This window comes from Dermacentor albipictus, unplaced genomic scaffold (genome assembly GCF_038994185.2).
Source record: "Dermacentor albipictus isolate Rhodes 1998 colony unplaced genomic scaffold, USDA_Dalb.pri_finalv2 scaffold_30, whole genome shotgun sequence".
NCBI lineage: Eukaryota > Metazoa > Arthropoda > Arachnida > Ixodida > Ixodidae > Dermacentor > Dermacentor albipictus.
This window is the reverse complement of record NW_027225584.1, coordinates 1933095-1947217: the sequence shown is the minus strand read 5'-3', so window position 1 is coordinate 1947217 and position 14123 is coordinate 1933095. Positions and strand designations below refer to the sequence as shown.

Here is a 14123-nt window from a genome sequence, read left to right as displayed (position 1 = left end):
TTGATGCTGGAATTCTTGGTGTTTGTGTGTTTTCTCAAAATTATAGGTAGGACATTATGCAAAATAATAATAGCTTGGGGGTGCAACTCACCATGCCGTTTCAAAGGGGACACCTGCCCGTCCGTCTATCCATCCATTCATCCTGAAAAACACCCAGTACGCTTCTGCTTGTGTTTCCTCGAATGCCAGACACGCTAAAACTCTCTATTGTGGTAGTATTCTTCCAGCATGAAGAGACAGCTGCAAATGCGTAGATGGTGGCGCCAATAGTATACTGACAGCAAGACACGGTGCAGCCACTCTGCTCGTATGTTGCCTTGCAGAAGGACACGATGTCGCAGCCTGACATGTCGCCGATCACTATACAAGGGAGGTTCATGGTGCTCACTAAGAGAGAGTTCAAGACCAGCACTGACCGTGCAGCTCGCATCAACTCGGAGAATGTTGTAACACAAGCAGACGACACTTGCTGTGTCCCGGAAGTGCTTGAGTGTAGTGATAAATTGTCATTATGTATTCCCTTTCTGTTACTTATTTTTGTAGAAACAGATTAACCAACATTCCAACTATTACGGACGACACTTGTTCACCTTAAAGTTGAAAAAATTACACATGACGCGACCTTGAGTAGCCATTTTATAGCTTACCCATCTGACTTCAATTGGCCTAAGTATGTCAATTGGGAGAGGCAGGCAGCTGAAAACTTAAGGGAGTGGTGCCAATGTGATCGGTAGTGATGTACATTTTTAAAGCTTCATGGTAAATTACACGCCTTACACGTAGCGCTTAAATGTGTCCCTTAAGTATCAGGAGGACCTAAACTAACAACTCAGTATGTTTGCACAAAATCGTCGAAACTGTTTCAGGGTCTCTTTAAGGTGTTGCCTTACTAACTAGCTTGGATACAGACCCTAGTTTGGTAAAGCTGTCTTTGAACAACAGCTCGGATGTCAAGCCGGTGCAAGACTGACTGTTGAGAAATTTATTTTTCACATGAATAGTGAACGGAATGTTGTAGTTGAACTCCCACATACTTTTCAGGCAGTGCAGGAGTGATGATGTATGTGTGAAGTGCGAAAAGCTTTGCATTCATGGTGTGCCATGTAGCAGCGCAGAGCTGTAAAAGGCTGGAAAGTGTGCCAACATAAACCATGGGACAGTGGAAAGCAAATTTTGTGATGATACTAAGGGTTAAGTTGACCAGCTTCCTGCTAAGTGATTATCATCTGCGATTACAACCAAAGAGCAGACCCATACACACCTGTGTACATTCGAGCCCGCTTATAACAAACCTGACCATTACGCGGTGTCTGTTCATTATACCCCGAAGTTCGCAGTAAGTGGACGAGAACTTAAAAAGAAAAAAAAAAAGTGGCTAGTCAAAACATAAAATTTATTTATTTGCAAAGAAGTTTGTGATGCTCATCTGTTTCTGTAGTGCAGACCTGATGAAGGTGGTCTCCAGTTTATTTAAAGCAGAAGCATGCTCTTCACCAAGGCCCTTGGCATAGACAAGTTGCCTGAGGCTCTCTATGTAGCCCATTGCTACTGGCACGCTTATGGGTGCTGGCTCCGAAGTTTCATTGCCATCTGATACCTCTGCATCACTCTCTGTCTGCACTTTGCAAGCGATGCCCTCGTCCGCGCTTGCTTCCGCAATATCAGCGTCTTCATCAGCAGAAATAAAGTCATCCTGACCAATATCATGGCCCCCCATGTTGGAGTCAATGACACGCTGCCACAAATAGCAGCTGGACTTATCATATTTGGAAGCATCAGGCTCAGCATCAGGCTAGGCATCAGGTACTGCGTCGATGAATCCGGCCTTGCGGAAACAGTTTCACATGCAAGTGGCCGTCACCTCCGCCCAGGCCGCCTTCACCACCTCAACGGCTGAATACAGTGAAACCCGAAGCTGCAAGGTGGTGGCCGGGCGGTCAACAGCGATGAGCAAGTGCTCCACAATGCGACTTCTACACAATGCCTTAAATGCGCATATTATGCACAAATCAAGTAGCTGCATATTCGAAATGGTATTGGGCGGCAGGAAGAGTAGAGTAACTGCTGTCGGAGATGTTTGCAAGTTGTGCGCTGAGCAGTTGTTGAGCACGAGCAGCACGTGCCTTCCTTGCCTCTGCATGTCGCGGTCAAACTTGCGCAGCCACTCTGCGAATAAATTGCACACCATCCACGCCTTAGTATTGCGCCCGTAGCGCGCAGGTACACAGCTCCGAAAGCAATGCAGCTTCTTTGATTTTCAGATTACAAAGGCCACACACTGGTCACTGCCATCCATATTAGTGCAAAAAAGTACTGTAACCCACACTTTACTGTGCTTGCTGGCAGCACGTGAGTCGCCTTTCATGGCATGCATCTTGTCTGGCAGCAACTGATAAAATAATGCAGGTTTGTCTGTGTTATACATGTCCTGCTCCATGTCCTCTACATCCACATAGGCGGCCTTCTGCAGGCACCTTCTGTTCATCGAGTAGGTGGCAGAGGTGGCAATCTTTTCCTTGTTCTTTAGCATTGTCGAGATGGTTGATTTAGACATGTTGTACTTCAACTCACAGTTATTAGCACCTTGAGACACTTCCTTCAAAATTGCACACTTTATTGCCATGTTCAGCACTTTTGTTTCGTGACCGCTGCAAGCACAGCATTCCCGTCTGCCATCCTGAATTACAACTCGGGGCCGACTAGAGCGAAGCGCAGAAGCGAGGAAGCATGAAGACTAGTGTGGAGAGGCCTGTTTCGCGGTAAAGGCCTGAAAACAAAACTTCTGAACTTCAGCCGGCACCTTAGCGCGTGCACTGAGACAGCGAGGGAGTGCAAGAAAGAATGAGGAGTGGGGAGCGGAGTTGAGAGGACGGGCGAGAGGGTGATCTTGGAAGCCACACGCCGACACTCGTGGGTAGCGTGTGACGGAGGGGAGAGAATAGAGGGGCACGAAACTGATTGTTCACCTCTGAGGAGGCTTGGGAAAACAGACCACGTGTGCAAAGGAGTTGGAGGTCATCGTTATTTCGCATCGCAGCAGTGGGTTTATGCAATCCGCTTGCTATAACCGATCGGCAGAGCTCTAAGACGTTTGTTATATGTGCGATTTTATGCCATTAAAATAATGTATATGTTGATGGATGCACGGCTCTCGTTCGTTTTGAGCGAAAGTTCGTCTTAAGCGGCACCATTATATGTGAGCTTGACTTACTGCATTAGTACCCCGCAGAGATGCCACTGCATGGTCACGAGTGGCAAGGTGCAAAAAAAAGGGGGGGGGCGCTGCAGCCCATACACGAATATATATTTTCTTTCTAGAATATATAAGCCCAAATTTATAGGCGTGACCCTTACACGAAAATATGTGGTACTCTTTCACTTGGAACAAAGGTTGGAAGTATAGCAAGGCAAATCTGGATGTGTTAACTTGAAACAAACCTCAAGTAACTGCAGGTGGAGCAGCCATCACTTATCTGGCAGCTTGCCTCACACAGGCTCTGGTAATCCTACCACGCCCGATATTTGGCCAAACTGTATGTTAAAAAATACCGAATGTATTCAAATCGAATGCATGAATTGGAAAGTCCTTGCTATTTGATTAATTTTCATGATTTTGAATATTATCACCACGAATTTTCATTTGGTTTTGATGCTTGTAGCACCTTCCAGGACTGCAGTGGCAACTGCTACTCTGTTGGAAAATCGCAGCGTCTTTAAACAACTGTTGCATGTGAACCATAGCACCATGATCTGCACACTATACTGACACTGCTTGTTGCCACCACAGCCACTGTTATTCAGCCTCCTACTGAGGGCAGAAATTTGAACCTCTAACAGCTTGATAAACTTCATTGTGTCTCACCTGTCAGTAAGCACATTAGTGCAGGCAAGCACCACTAAGTCACAGTAAAGGCCATGGAAAAACAACACGATACACAATTACACAGTCAAACCTCGATATAACGAACCTCGATTTAATGAAAGTCATGATGTAACAAACTATTTTCATTTCCCAATTTTAGTTGCACTGAAAACTGTGTATTTATTTTTCACGATTTAACGAAATAGCTTCATGACACAGTTTCGACTTAATGAAGTTTTTGGCCACATCAATTATGTACTTAGAGCCTGTATGGCAAGTAAATGCAGCAAAAAACTATGTCAGCCAAGGCAAAAGTTATTTCAAGCGTCTTTCTACATGAAAACTTAGAGCGGCAAAACCACTGTCAAAGCATGTGCACCGGGATGCGGTAGGCAGGAAACATCACTGCACCATTTGTCACGTTGGTGAACCCTGAGAAACACGCAAGCTGATGATTGCTTCTGCACAAGAAAGATGCGGGGGGGGAGGAGTGAACACACAGTAATGTGATCAAGCACGCGCTGGTGGGGAAGGGGGGCAGGAACGCACACCTATCTGTCTTCTCTGTGCGCGGGCCACACACCGTATCGACCTTGGAGGTAATCTCTCCGTGGCAACTCGAAATGGACGATGCCTTTACGTGCATTTTGTTGTTCATGCGTGCCTAGTGTTGGCAGTCGCATATTCACAACCTTCCAAGACACGGTGCGAAGCATTCGCTCTGGCTATGGCATCCCAGATTTACGGTGCCACATGATGCAACACACGAAAATCTCGGATGCTGTCAGCCACGTCGATGCATTGCTCTTGGTGCAATCTGCACAGCAAGCACTGGTGCTCATAACCATGCTATTATGGCCCGACCATCTTGAAATTTGTTTATAAATGCTTATTAAGATGTTATCCACCAAGAATGCGCTGGGAATTTGTGAAGTTGTTTTTAATGCTGAAACTTTAAAATCTAGAATTAACGAAATTTGTGATTTAACAAAGTTTTTCACTGCAAGTACAACTTCGTTGTATCGAGGTTTGACTGTACTAAAGACGAGTGCAGTCAAGTCTCCTCTGAGAATGTGCACTAAGATTTACATGCATGAAGCAAGCAAGGTTCACTGTGCAACAGATCAGAGGCGAGAAAAGGGGGTTGCATGCTACGCAGGACTGAAAAGAATGGTTGGTGGGAAGCCACAAGCCATGAGGGCATGTGAAACTGTGCTAAGGGCTGATTGCATCATTACTTTATTGGGCATTCCACATACACTACACTGCTCTTGGTACTTTGATTAACGGAGTTAGAAAGGCACAGTTTCCTACAGTCTGCTGTCAGGACCCTGGATGAATGCATTTCACTACCTGCTGGCTCACACATCTAAAGCAGTGCAAGGATAAGTTGATTTGCCTGCACCTCACTATTTGTTTAAGCACTTCAGCACGACATTGTCCGCAAGTCCCAATTGATTTCACCCAGTGAATGTTTCCTGCGGTATGATTTCAAAGTGTTCAGTACACTCATGGGAAGGGTAGTGCAGGGTGTGTAGGGGAAGCTGCCAGGACAGTTCTGTGCAAGCAAAACAGCAACACTGAACTGGTGTGTACCGTTGTGTGTTTGTGAACGAGGTGAGGGGCCGATTGAACAGAACCCCGCACCTTGTTCCCAAGCATTGAGAATTGCATTGTGCAGAGCTTCACACTGCTACCTCTGCTTTACCCTCACATCTATAGTACTACTTTGCTTGCCAGGAATTCTACATGGCCATATTTTGTTATTTACAAATGAAAGATACTAAACCATAGTGCAAGTCCCCCCACATCCAAGTTTAACCAATGGATTTCATATATCTATGCGACATAGTATTACATTTTACTCGCCTCAGTGTCTATGGCATTCTACTGCTGAGGCATGAGGCGACAGGTTCGATTCCCAGCCATGGCAGCCGCATATTCAAGGGGCAAAATGCAAAAATGTTCATGTATGTTGATTTAGGTGCAGATGAAAGATTAAATCAATTTGTGGTTTTTATTGGCACAAGGGCCAGGTATAGCCAAAGAGCGCAATGCAAGTGTTAGTGATTTCGCAATGGAGTGATGGGATCTATGAAGTTGATGTGACGTGGCTGTAAAGAGGCCTAAAATATAGTCACTGTACAGTGCGTAAAATGTACGTGTAATAAAATTATGGCGATGACAAATGACGATAATGATACGATATAAAATGATAATAAAATGATATAAATATAATGATATAAATATAATGATAATGATATAAAATAATGATACGATATAAAAAAATTAATAAATTTCTAAAATTCACTAGAGCACCATGGCCTTGTTAGAGCCCTTGCGACACAAGGGCCTGGAGGCATGTGCTATATAAAACAACTATCACAGCGGCATCCTCTGGAAAGAGGATCCGCTACAAATTTATTGGGCTCATAACATGTAGGACAACCTCATTTAAAAAACTGAGGACTACTTTGGTGTTGAAAAATGGTTCCTTACCAAGAAACATAGCTGGGTGAAGAGGTATGCAATAACAATATGCAAGAGGAAAATGTTTCTTTCTTTCAGCTTCGGCTTTGCGACACTCCAAGAGGACGTGGAGGACAGTCAGCCTCTCACCACATCGACCACAGGTTGGCGGTTCATTTCCAGTAAGCAGAAAACTGTGTGTACCAAATGTGTGCCCTATTTTGAGTTGGCAGAATAGGACATCTGTTTGCCATGGTTTTGTTGGGGAGGGCCAAAAACCTAACTGTGGCTTTATAACATGCAGTTTATTGTTTATTTCTGCGTTCCACATGCGTTGCCAGGGTTGTCGTAGTTTCTTACGCAAGAAAGGCTTCAGATCTGTGACAGGGACAGCAGCTGTAGGAAAAGTGTTTAGTGATGTGAGTGATGTGGCCATTTTATCAGCCAGTACATCACCCTCGATACCTCTATGGCCAGGTACCCAGCATATTACTACATGTATATGTGACATGTAAATACTGCATAAGAGGGAGTAAAGTTAAATGAAAACAGGATTTTTAAGCTTTTGTAATGAAATTAACGCTTTTACGAGACTTGGTGAGTCTGTGTACACATTTGCTCTGTCGACTTTTAATTTCTGTATATGTCTTACTGCAGACAGTACTGCATAGGCTTCTGCAGTGAAGATACTTGTTTGCGGGTTCAATAAGTCAGATTTAGAAAGAGAAGGACCAACAGCAGCATAAGATACACCAGCATGTGATTTTGACGCGTCTGTGTAGAATTCGGAGCAGCTGTACTTCGATTGAAGTTCACGGAAATGCATAGCGATTTCGATGTCAGGTGCCTGTTTTGCGACCTCTACAAAAGATACGTCACAGTCTATCACCTGCCACTCCCAGGGCGATAATAGCTTAGTTGGAGGCATTAGTGGATGTTCGAGAACAGGGACATCCATTTCTGTGCTAAGTTCTCTTGCATGCAGTGAGAAAGGAAGACTCATAGAGGGTTTATTATGAAAAAGTGTTTGACACGTCAAGTCGTTAACAGTTTTGAAACACGGATGTTCTTTATTGGAGCGAGCGCACATTGAGAAAATAGGTAACGCTGATGCACATTCTCTGAAAATGTTGTGACCACTCGTCTGACTCGGCATATAGACTTTCCACCGGGCTTCTTCTAAATGCGCCAGTGGCCAGGCGGATACCCAGATGATGAACGGGGTCTAACATCTTTAGCGCGCTCGGTGCAGCAGAGTGATATACTACGGCACCATAATCTAACCATGACCTAACTAGGCTCCTGTAAAGATTCAACAGGCAGCTCCTGTCGCTACCTCATGTAGTGTGGGATAGAACTTTAAGTAAGTTCATAGTTTTTAGACATTTTGGTTTAAGACATTTTATGTGTGAAATGAACGTAAGCCTGGAGTCAAGGATAACACCTAGAAATTTGTGCTCTTTGTTAACAGGAATTTGTTGTCCACCCAGTTCTACACAGGGATCAGGTACCAGGCCTCTCTTTCTTGTGAAGAGAACACAAGAACTTTTCTGCAGGTTGATTTTAAATCTATTTTGGTCTGCCCACTTAAACACCTTGTTTAAGCCCTGCTATACCTATCTTTCACACACTGTAAGGTTGCAGGATTTGAAACCTATCTGTATATCGTCTATGTAGACAGAATAAAAAATGGCTGGGGGCAGCGAAGAACGAAGTGTATCCATCTTAACGATAAAGAGAGTGCAGCTAAGCATGCCTCCCTGAGGTACACCGGTTTCCTGCGTAAAAGGACGTGACAGTGCATTACTCACTTTTACACGGAAGGTACGATTTGAAAAATAGCTTTCAATTGTGTTCAGCACATTTCCACGGATGCCCATTCCCGACAAGTCTCGCAAGATCCCATAATGCCATGCTGTGTCATACGCTCTCTCCATGTCTAGAATATTGATAGGAAAAACTGTTTATGAACGAATGCATCACGGATATTTCCTTCAATGCGCACAAGATAATCGGTTGCCGATCGTCCTCCTCTGAAACCACACTGATTGGGATCGAGCATATTGGTGAGTTCAAGGAAATGTATGAATCTGTGATTAACCATTTTTTTCGGAAAGCTTACAGAGAAAATTTGTAAGAGCTATCGGACGGTAACTTGCCACCAAGGAAGGGTCTTTACCCTGCTTAAGAACAGGAACCACAATCGCTTCTTTCCATGTAGATGGGAGGTATCCCGCAGCCCGAATAGTGTTGAAAAGTGAGTAGTGTAACTTGTGTGTCAGTATGTAGGTTTCTGATCATGTCATACATGACTCTGTCAGGTCCCGGTGCAATGCTTTTGCATGTGTTCAATGCAGCTCTCAACTCGGCAATACTGAAAGGCCGGTTATAGGGTTCATTCTGTCTCAATTTTCTTATTATTGGCTTACATTCTTCTGTTTGTTTATATTTGAGAAAAGATTGTGAATAATTCGTTGAACTTGACACGCTCTGAAAATGCTCCCAGAGTGAATCTGCCTGGTCTAGCAGGGTATTGCCTTGTGTGTTTACGAAAGGGAGGGAATATGTCGCCCTCTAATCCTATTAACCCTGTTCCAGACTTTGGCCTCATCTGTAAACGAGTTTATACTCGATAAAACTTCTGCCAACTTTCTCTTCTGGCCTGTCGGCGGGTTCTCCTGCCTTGGGACTTTACTTTCTTAAGGTTAACAAGATTCTCCGCAGTGAGAGAGGCCCGTAGCAACCCCCACGCTTTGTTCTGTTTTTTTACGAGCGATCCTACAATCGTCGTTCCACCACGGGACACGCCGTTTGCCCACCAAGCCATTTACTTCTGATATGCATTTAGATGCAGCATCTATTATGAAGGCTATAAAAAACTCCACTGAAGCAGATAAAAACTACCTTTCTACTCTACATCAAGCAAAGCACTCTTTTTACCACTTAGAATTGCCCAAGCTACTAAAATCTAATCCCAAACAGTTTTGGAAAACACTGAAAGACGACGAACCGCGAGAAATCGTACTCACCAGTGACCTGAATGAAAGGATTACGGACGTGGACTGTGCAAACTTGTTCAACACCACGTTCAGTACTGTATTTTCTGATGAAGGGACCGCACCCCCATGTTTACCTTTGCTTGACTTTCATTGTGACATGCCAGCGATAAATTTTTGTGAAAATGGAATTTCATCCATAATAGAAAATATTAAATTGTCATCTTCTGTTGGAATGGACGAAATTAATACCAAAATCTTGAAAAACACCAAATACAACGTCTCACTTTATCTCACCCTAATTTTTTCCCAGTCACTTTCTACAGGAATCATTCCAGACGATTGGAGGTCAGGGAAGGTCGTTCCTGTTTTCAAGTCAGGTAGCAGAAATTCCCCACTAAATTACCGCCCTATCTCTCTAACAAGCGTCCCCTGTAAAATCATGGAGCATGTGATCTACTCCCACATAATAAATTTCCTTGACAGTAATCCCTTTTTCCATCCTTCACAACATGGCTTCCGCAAGGGGTTGTCATGCGAAACACAGCTGGCAGTTTTTCTACACGACATCCACACTAACCTGGATAGTAACATACAGACTGACGCGATCTCTCTTGATTATGCTAAAGCGTTCGATAAAGTGCCTCACCAACGATTACTTGCGAAACTCTCCCCGCTAAATTTACATCCTACTATCTTAGCATGGATTGCAGAATTTCTTACTAATCGATCGCAGTACGTTGTTATAAATAACCACCTATCCACACCGGTTCCAGTAACGTCAGGCGTCCCCCAGGGATCGGTTCTTGGCCCCCTCCTATTCTTAATCTATATCAACGACTTACCTTTGCATGTATCCTGTAATATGCGCATGTTCGCGGGTGACTGTTATCTACCGCACCGTACTTAACACTTCGGATCAGATAACCCTACAAAGTGACCTTACTAATATTTCAAAATGGTGTACCACTTGGTTAATGACACTAAACGTTAACAAATGCAAAAGCATGTCATTCACCCGCAGTCATTACCCTCGGACATTTGCGTACACAATTAACAATTTCGCTCTTCAATCAACCGACACTTTTAAATACCTCGGTGTCACTGTATCAAACGACCTCAACTGGCGTACGCATGTGCATACCATCATTTCAGCTTCTAACAAAACTTTAGGTTTCCTAAAACGTCATTTGCGGAAAGCCCCAAATCACGTAAAATTACTTGCCTACACATCACTTGTACGACTGAAACTAGAATACGCCTCAGCAGTCTGGAATCCGCATCAAGCATATCTCATCGACGCTTTTGAAGCGGTACAAAACCGCGCTGCTCGATTCATCCATTCGTCGTACTCATATGACGTAAGCGTTACGTCACTGAAATCACTATCTGGGCTTCCGGACCTCGTTTTATGTCGGCGCATCACTTCCCTCTGTCTTTACCACAAATTCTTTTACAGTCCTATCTTTCATCAAGCACCATATATCACGCCCGCAGCGCGCATATCATACCGGACGAGCCACTCGCTGCAAGTTTCACGACCACGCTCACGAACATCAACATTTTTAGCCTAGTTTTTTTCTTCGCATGGCGGCAGACTGGAACGACCTCCCCGTCGCCACTGTCGACATAATCTGCCCATCCATATTTTTACAACATGTTACTAAGCATCTCCAACCACATTGTACATGATTTTTCCTTATATGTGTTGTTTGTATTTACATACGTGTATGTTGGTCTACATATATAGGCTTTGATATATGTAAATACATGTGTGAATATACTTGAATATGTATACTATGTATGTGTATATATATGCGTGCTTGAACTTGAACGTTACTTGAACTAGTCTTAATTCGAATCTTGTACCCACCCCTTATGTAATACCCCTGAAATCGGGGGTCTTCAAGGAAAATAAACTGAACTGAACTGAACTGCAGCATCAATTCCTAACGAAGACATGTCAGCCCATGAGATACTAGTAAGAGTTCGAAATTGCTCCCAATCAGCTGTCTCAATCTTCCACCTAGGAGCTTGTGGTGGATATTCGTTTTCTTTAGGTGATCTTAACAGTGTGGGGAAGTGGTCGCTCCCGTAAAGATTGTTGATAACTTCCCATTCGAGTTCAGGCAGTATTGGCGGCGAGGAGTTACGGAGTCGCCATCTATCGGAAGCGCCTCGCTGGCGTAGTATGAGGGATCACGTGGCACGTTCCTCATAGGTTTTGTTGTCAGCGGTCACTGAAAACACCACGCGCGAGCTCTCCCGGACATTTTTGTAAGTACTTTCGAAACGAGAGAAGTTTCTTAGTGTCTAAATAATAATCTTGGGCAAACTGAAAGCACACAATCGTTTACTGACGCTATCTCTTTACCGAATACATACAGTGAACGCCACTGCGCGCAGTTGCCGCGATGGAGTCTCCCGAACCGGCTTCTTGCGTGAAAGGTATGTAAACGCCGAGAGCAAACTATGTGAAATAGGTTCTTATAGTGTTTGTATAACTAAATAGAGCGTAATAGAACAAAGCCTCAATGCAGCGATCGCGCAGATTCGCAGCGACCGACTGCGCGTCTGCATGCTTGTCCGCGCACTGTTTCGATTTCTCCGCGCGCGCGTTTTCTCACCATGCCATGAGCTTTAGGCCGCAGAATATGAGCATTTGACAGTATACAAGCAACCATTAATGCGTGGGCGCTATCAGAGCTGTTCAAAAATAATTTCAATGTAGAGACTTCGACGCCTATGGGGACTGTAATGTGCCGTCGTGACGATTCAATCTTTCTTTCTTCTCAATTCTTTGACCTTTCAATATTATTCCTCGAGTTGCGTCGCACTGTATGTTTATCGGTGTTCTCAGCGTGCAACTTCCCGCTGCTCCTTTTTTGTAATCCAGTGCATTAATTCACAACACAAACATGACCATATGCCATGCTTTTTTTTTAAATGTGCTTCTAAGCACTGCCTTTTCACTCCACTGAGCTTGCCAGTATCTATATAGCATCAACAAGTTCATAGACCATACCGTCATGACATTAGTCGGGCAGCGGACTCGGGCGAGCGTCTCAGTGCGCGTTTTCAGAACATCGCAGACCGGGTGCCGTAGCAGAAATCTTCCTCGCGTCTGTGCTTGCTGCATACCCGAGTTGTAGCCGATGACTGTTTGCCGGTTTTATGTTTCGCGAGCCAAGCTTCACGCAGCGCCTTGTCCTGCGGCTACGTGTGAATAAGGCTGACACCGGCCTCCGCTACGTGCGTCCGGCCCTGCGGCACCGAGCAGTAGCCGACCATGTTGCGCGCCTTCAAAGGCAGCCACTACCTATTGTAGTGCTTTGAAGCGTTGTGAAGGAGACACTCGAAGCGGGAAAATTTCGCCACTAAATGAGGACCGCAGTGTACGAGGAAATTTAAACTCGTTTTCAGCTCACTTCGGCGCGCCCGAAGCAGCCGACGCGGCCGCTATGTCCACGTGATCCCTCTTAGCACGTCACGCCGACGGTGGTGCCAGCTTTTCCAGTGGTGGAGCTCGAGGCCAATACATGGGGCAACTAGGCTAAGATCAATCGAAGAAAAGGTTCTGTTTGCAAGACAGTAATATGTGGGTGCCTTCTTATTCAGCAGACACGCACCAGAAGAAAAAAGGAACTGTTCAACGAGGCGACCTTGCGCATCGGTACGAGAGTCTCCCCACAAGCTGCTGTGTGCACTGAAATCGCCAAGAACAACATAAGGTTCTGGCAATTGATCTATAAAGGATTGAAATTCATGTCTGTTTAATTGGTAATGCGGGGGTATGTACAGCGAGCAAATGGTGATGAGTTTGTTTAGGAGAACAGCTCGAACCGCCACTGCTTCGAGGGACATTTGTAGCTGCAAACGTTGACATGCTACGCTTTTATGAATAACAATGGCAACGCCGCCCGATGATGCGACAGCATCATCGCGATCTTTGCAAAACGTAACATACTGTAGGAGAAAGTTTGTGTGTTTCGTTTTTAAGTGTGTTTCCTGTAAACACAGCACTTTTAGATTGTATTTGTGGATAAGTTCTTGCACATCAAGGTTTCTAAGAAGACCTCTGACATTCCATTGAATAATTTGTGTATCCATATTTAAGGTAAATTAGTGCTGTGTGTACGGAAACGGAAATGATGCCTTAGATTACAGAGCTCTTTCGAGGCCCTGTAATCGGGGTTTTGCCCTTTCTGAAGCGTTCGAGGGAGCCTCGCCGCTCCTTAGGCGTTTGGTGCGCCTTTAGGAGAGGTGTAGTGTCCATTGCCTCTAGTGAGGCGCCGGACACGTGCTCTTGCGAGCGAGAAGTTTTCCCAGTGAGTCCTGCCTCGGAAGGCAAGACCCTTGCGCCTAGCAGCCCGGAGGTTGATGGGGCTCCCTGAGGGATTTGGCTGTGCTGGCTGTTGCCAGCCCTGGAAGGGGCCGGGGAGGTTGGGGCAGGCTCGGCTGCACCCACCTTCGGGGTTGATGGTCCCTTCTGCTGGGTTGACAGAGCAGCGCTAGCTGCAACCGCCGCGGGGGCAGATGCGTAACTGCCGACTCACCACTGCTTGTGGGTCGAATAGCCGCTGGAGGCCATTGTGACGCTGCCCCCTGATGCGCCGATTCGGCAAAGCTGGTCTTAGGAAGGTATGCAACCCGCCCGCGTGCCTCTTTGAATGGTATGTTTTCCTTTACTTTGATTGTGACTATTTCTTTTTCTTTCTTCCAAGACGGGCATAACCGCGAGTATGCGGCATGCTCGCCATCACAGTTCACGCAGTGTGGAGCGTTTTCGCATGTTT

General features: G+C 45.1%; 1 protein-coding gene across 6 annotated transcripts in view; it reads right to left on the bottom strand.

Moving 5' to 3' along the window:
* The window catches only part of LOC139052726 (solute carrier family 53 member 1), a 376292-nt gene that overhangs the window by 48064 nt on the left and 314105 nt on the right, over positions 1-14123 (bottom strand). Inside the window, exon 14 of one of the 6 annotated variants that reach the window (XM_070529769.1) lies at positions 1984-2166. The exons of 4 other annotated variants lie outside the window; for them this stretch is intronic. In XM_070529769.1, coding sequence (XP_070385870.1) covers positions 1999-2166 — 168 coding nt within the window. In that variant the 3' untranslated portion in view covers positions 1984-1998. Of the gene's footprint in view, positions 1-1983; positions 2167-14123 lie in introns of those variants that run through there. One more of the 6 variants, XM_070529771.1, reaches the window with a different exon arrangement.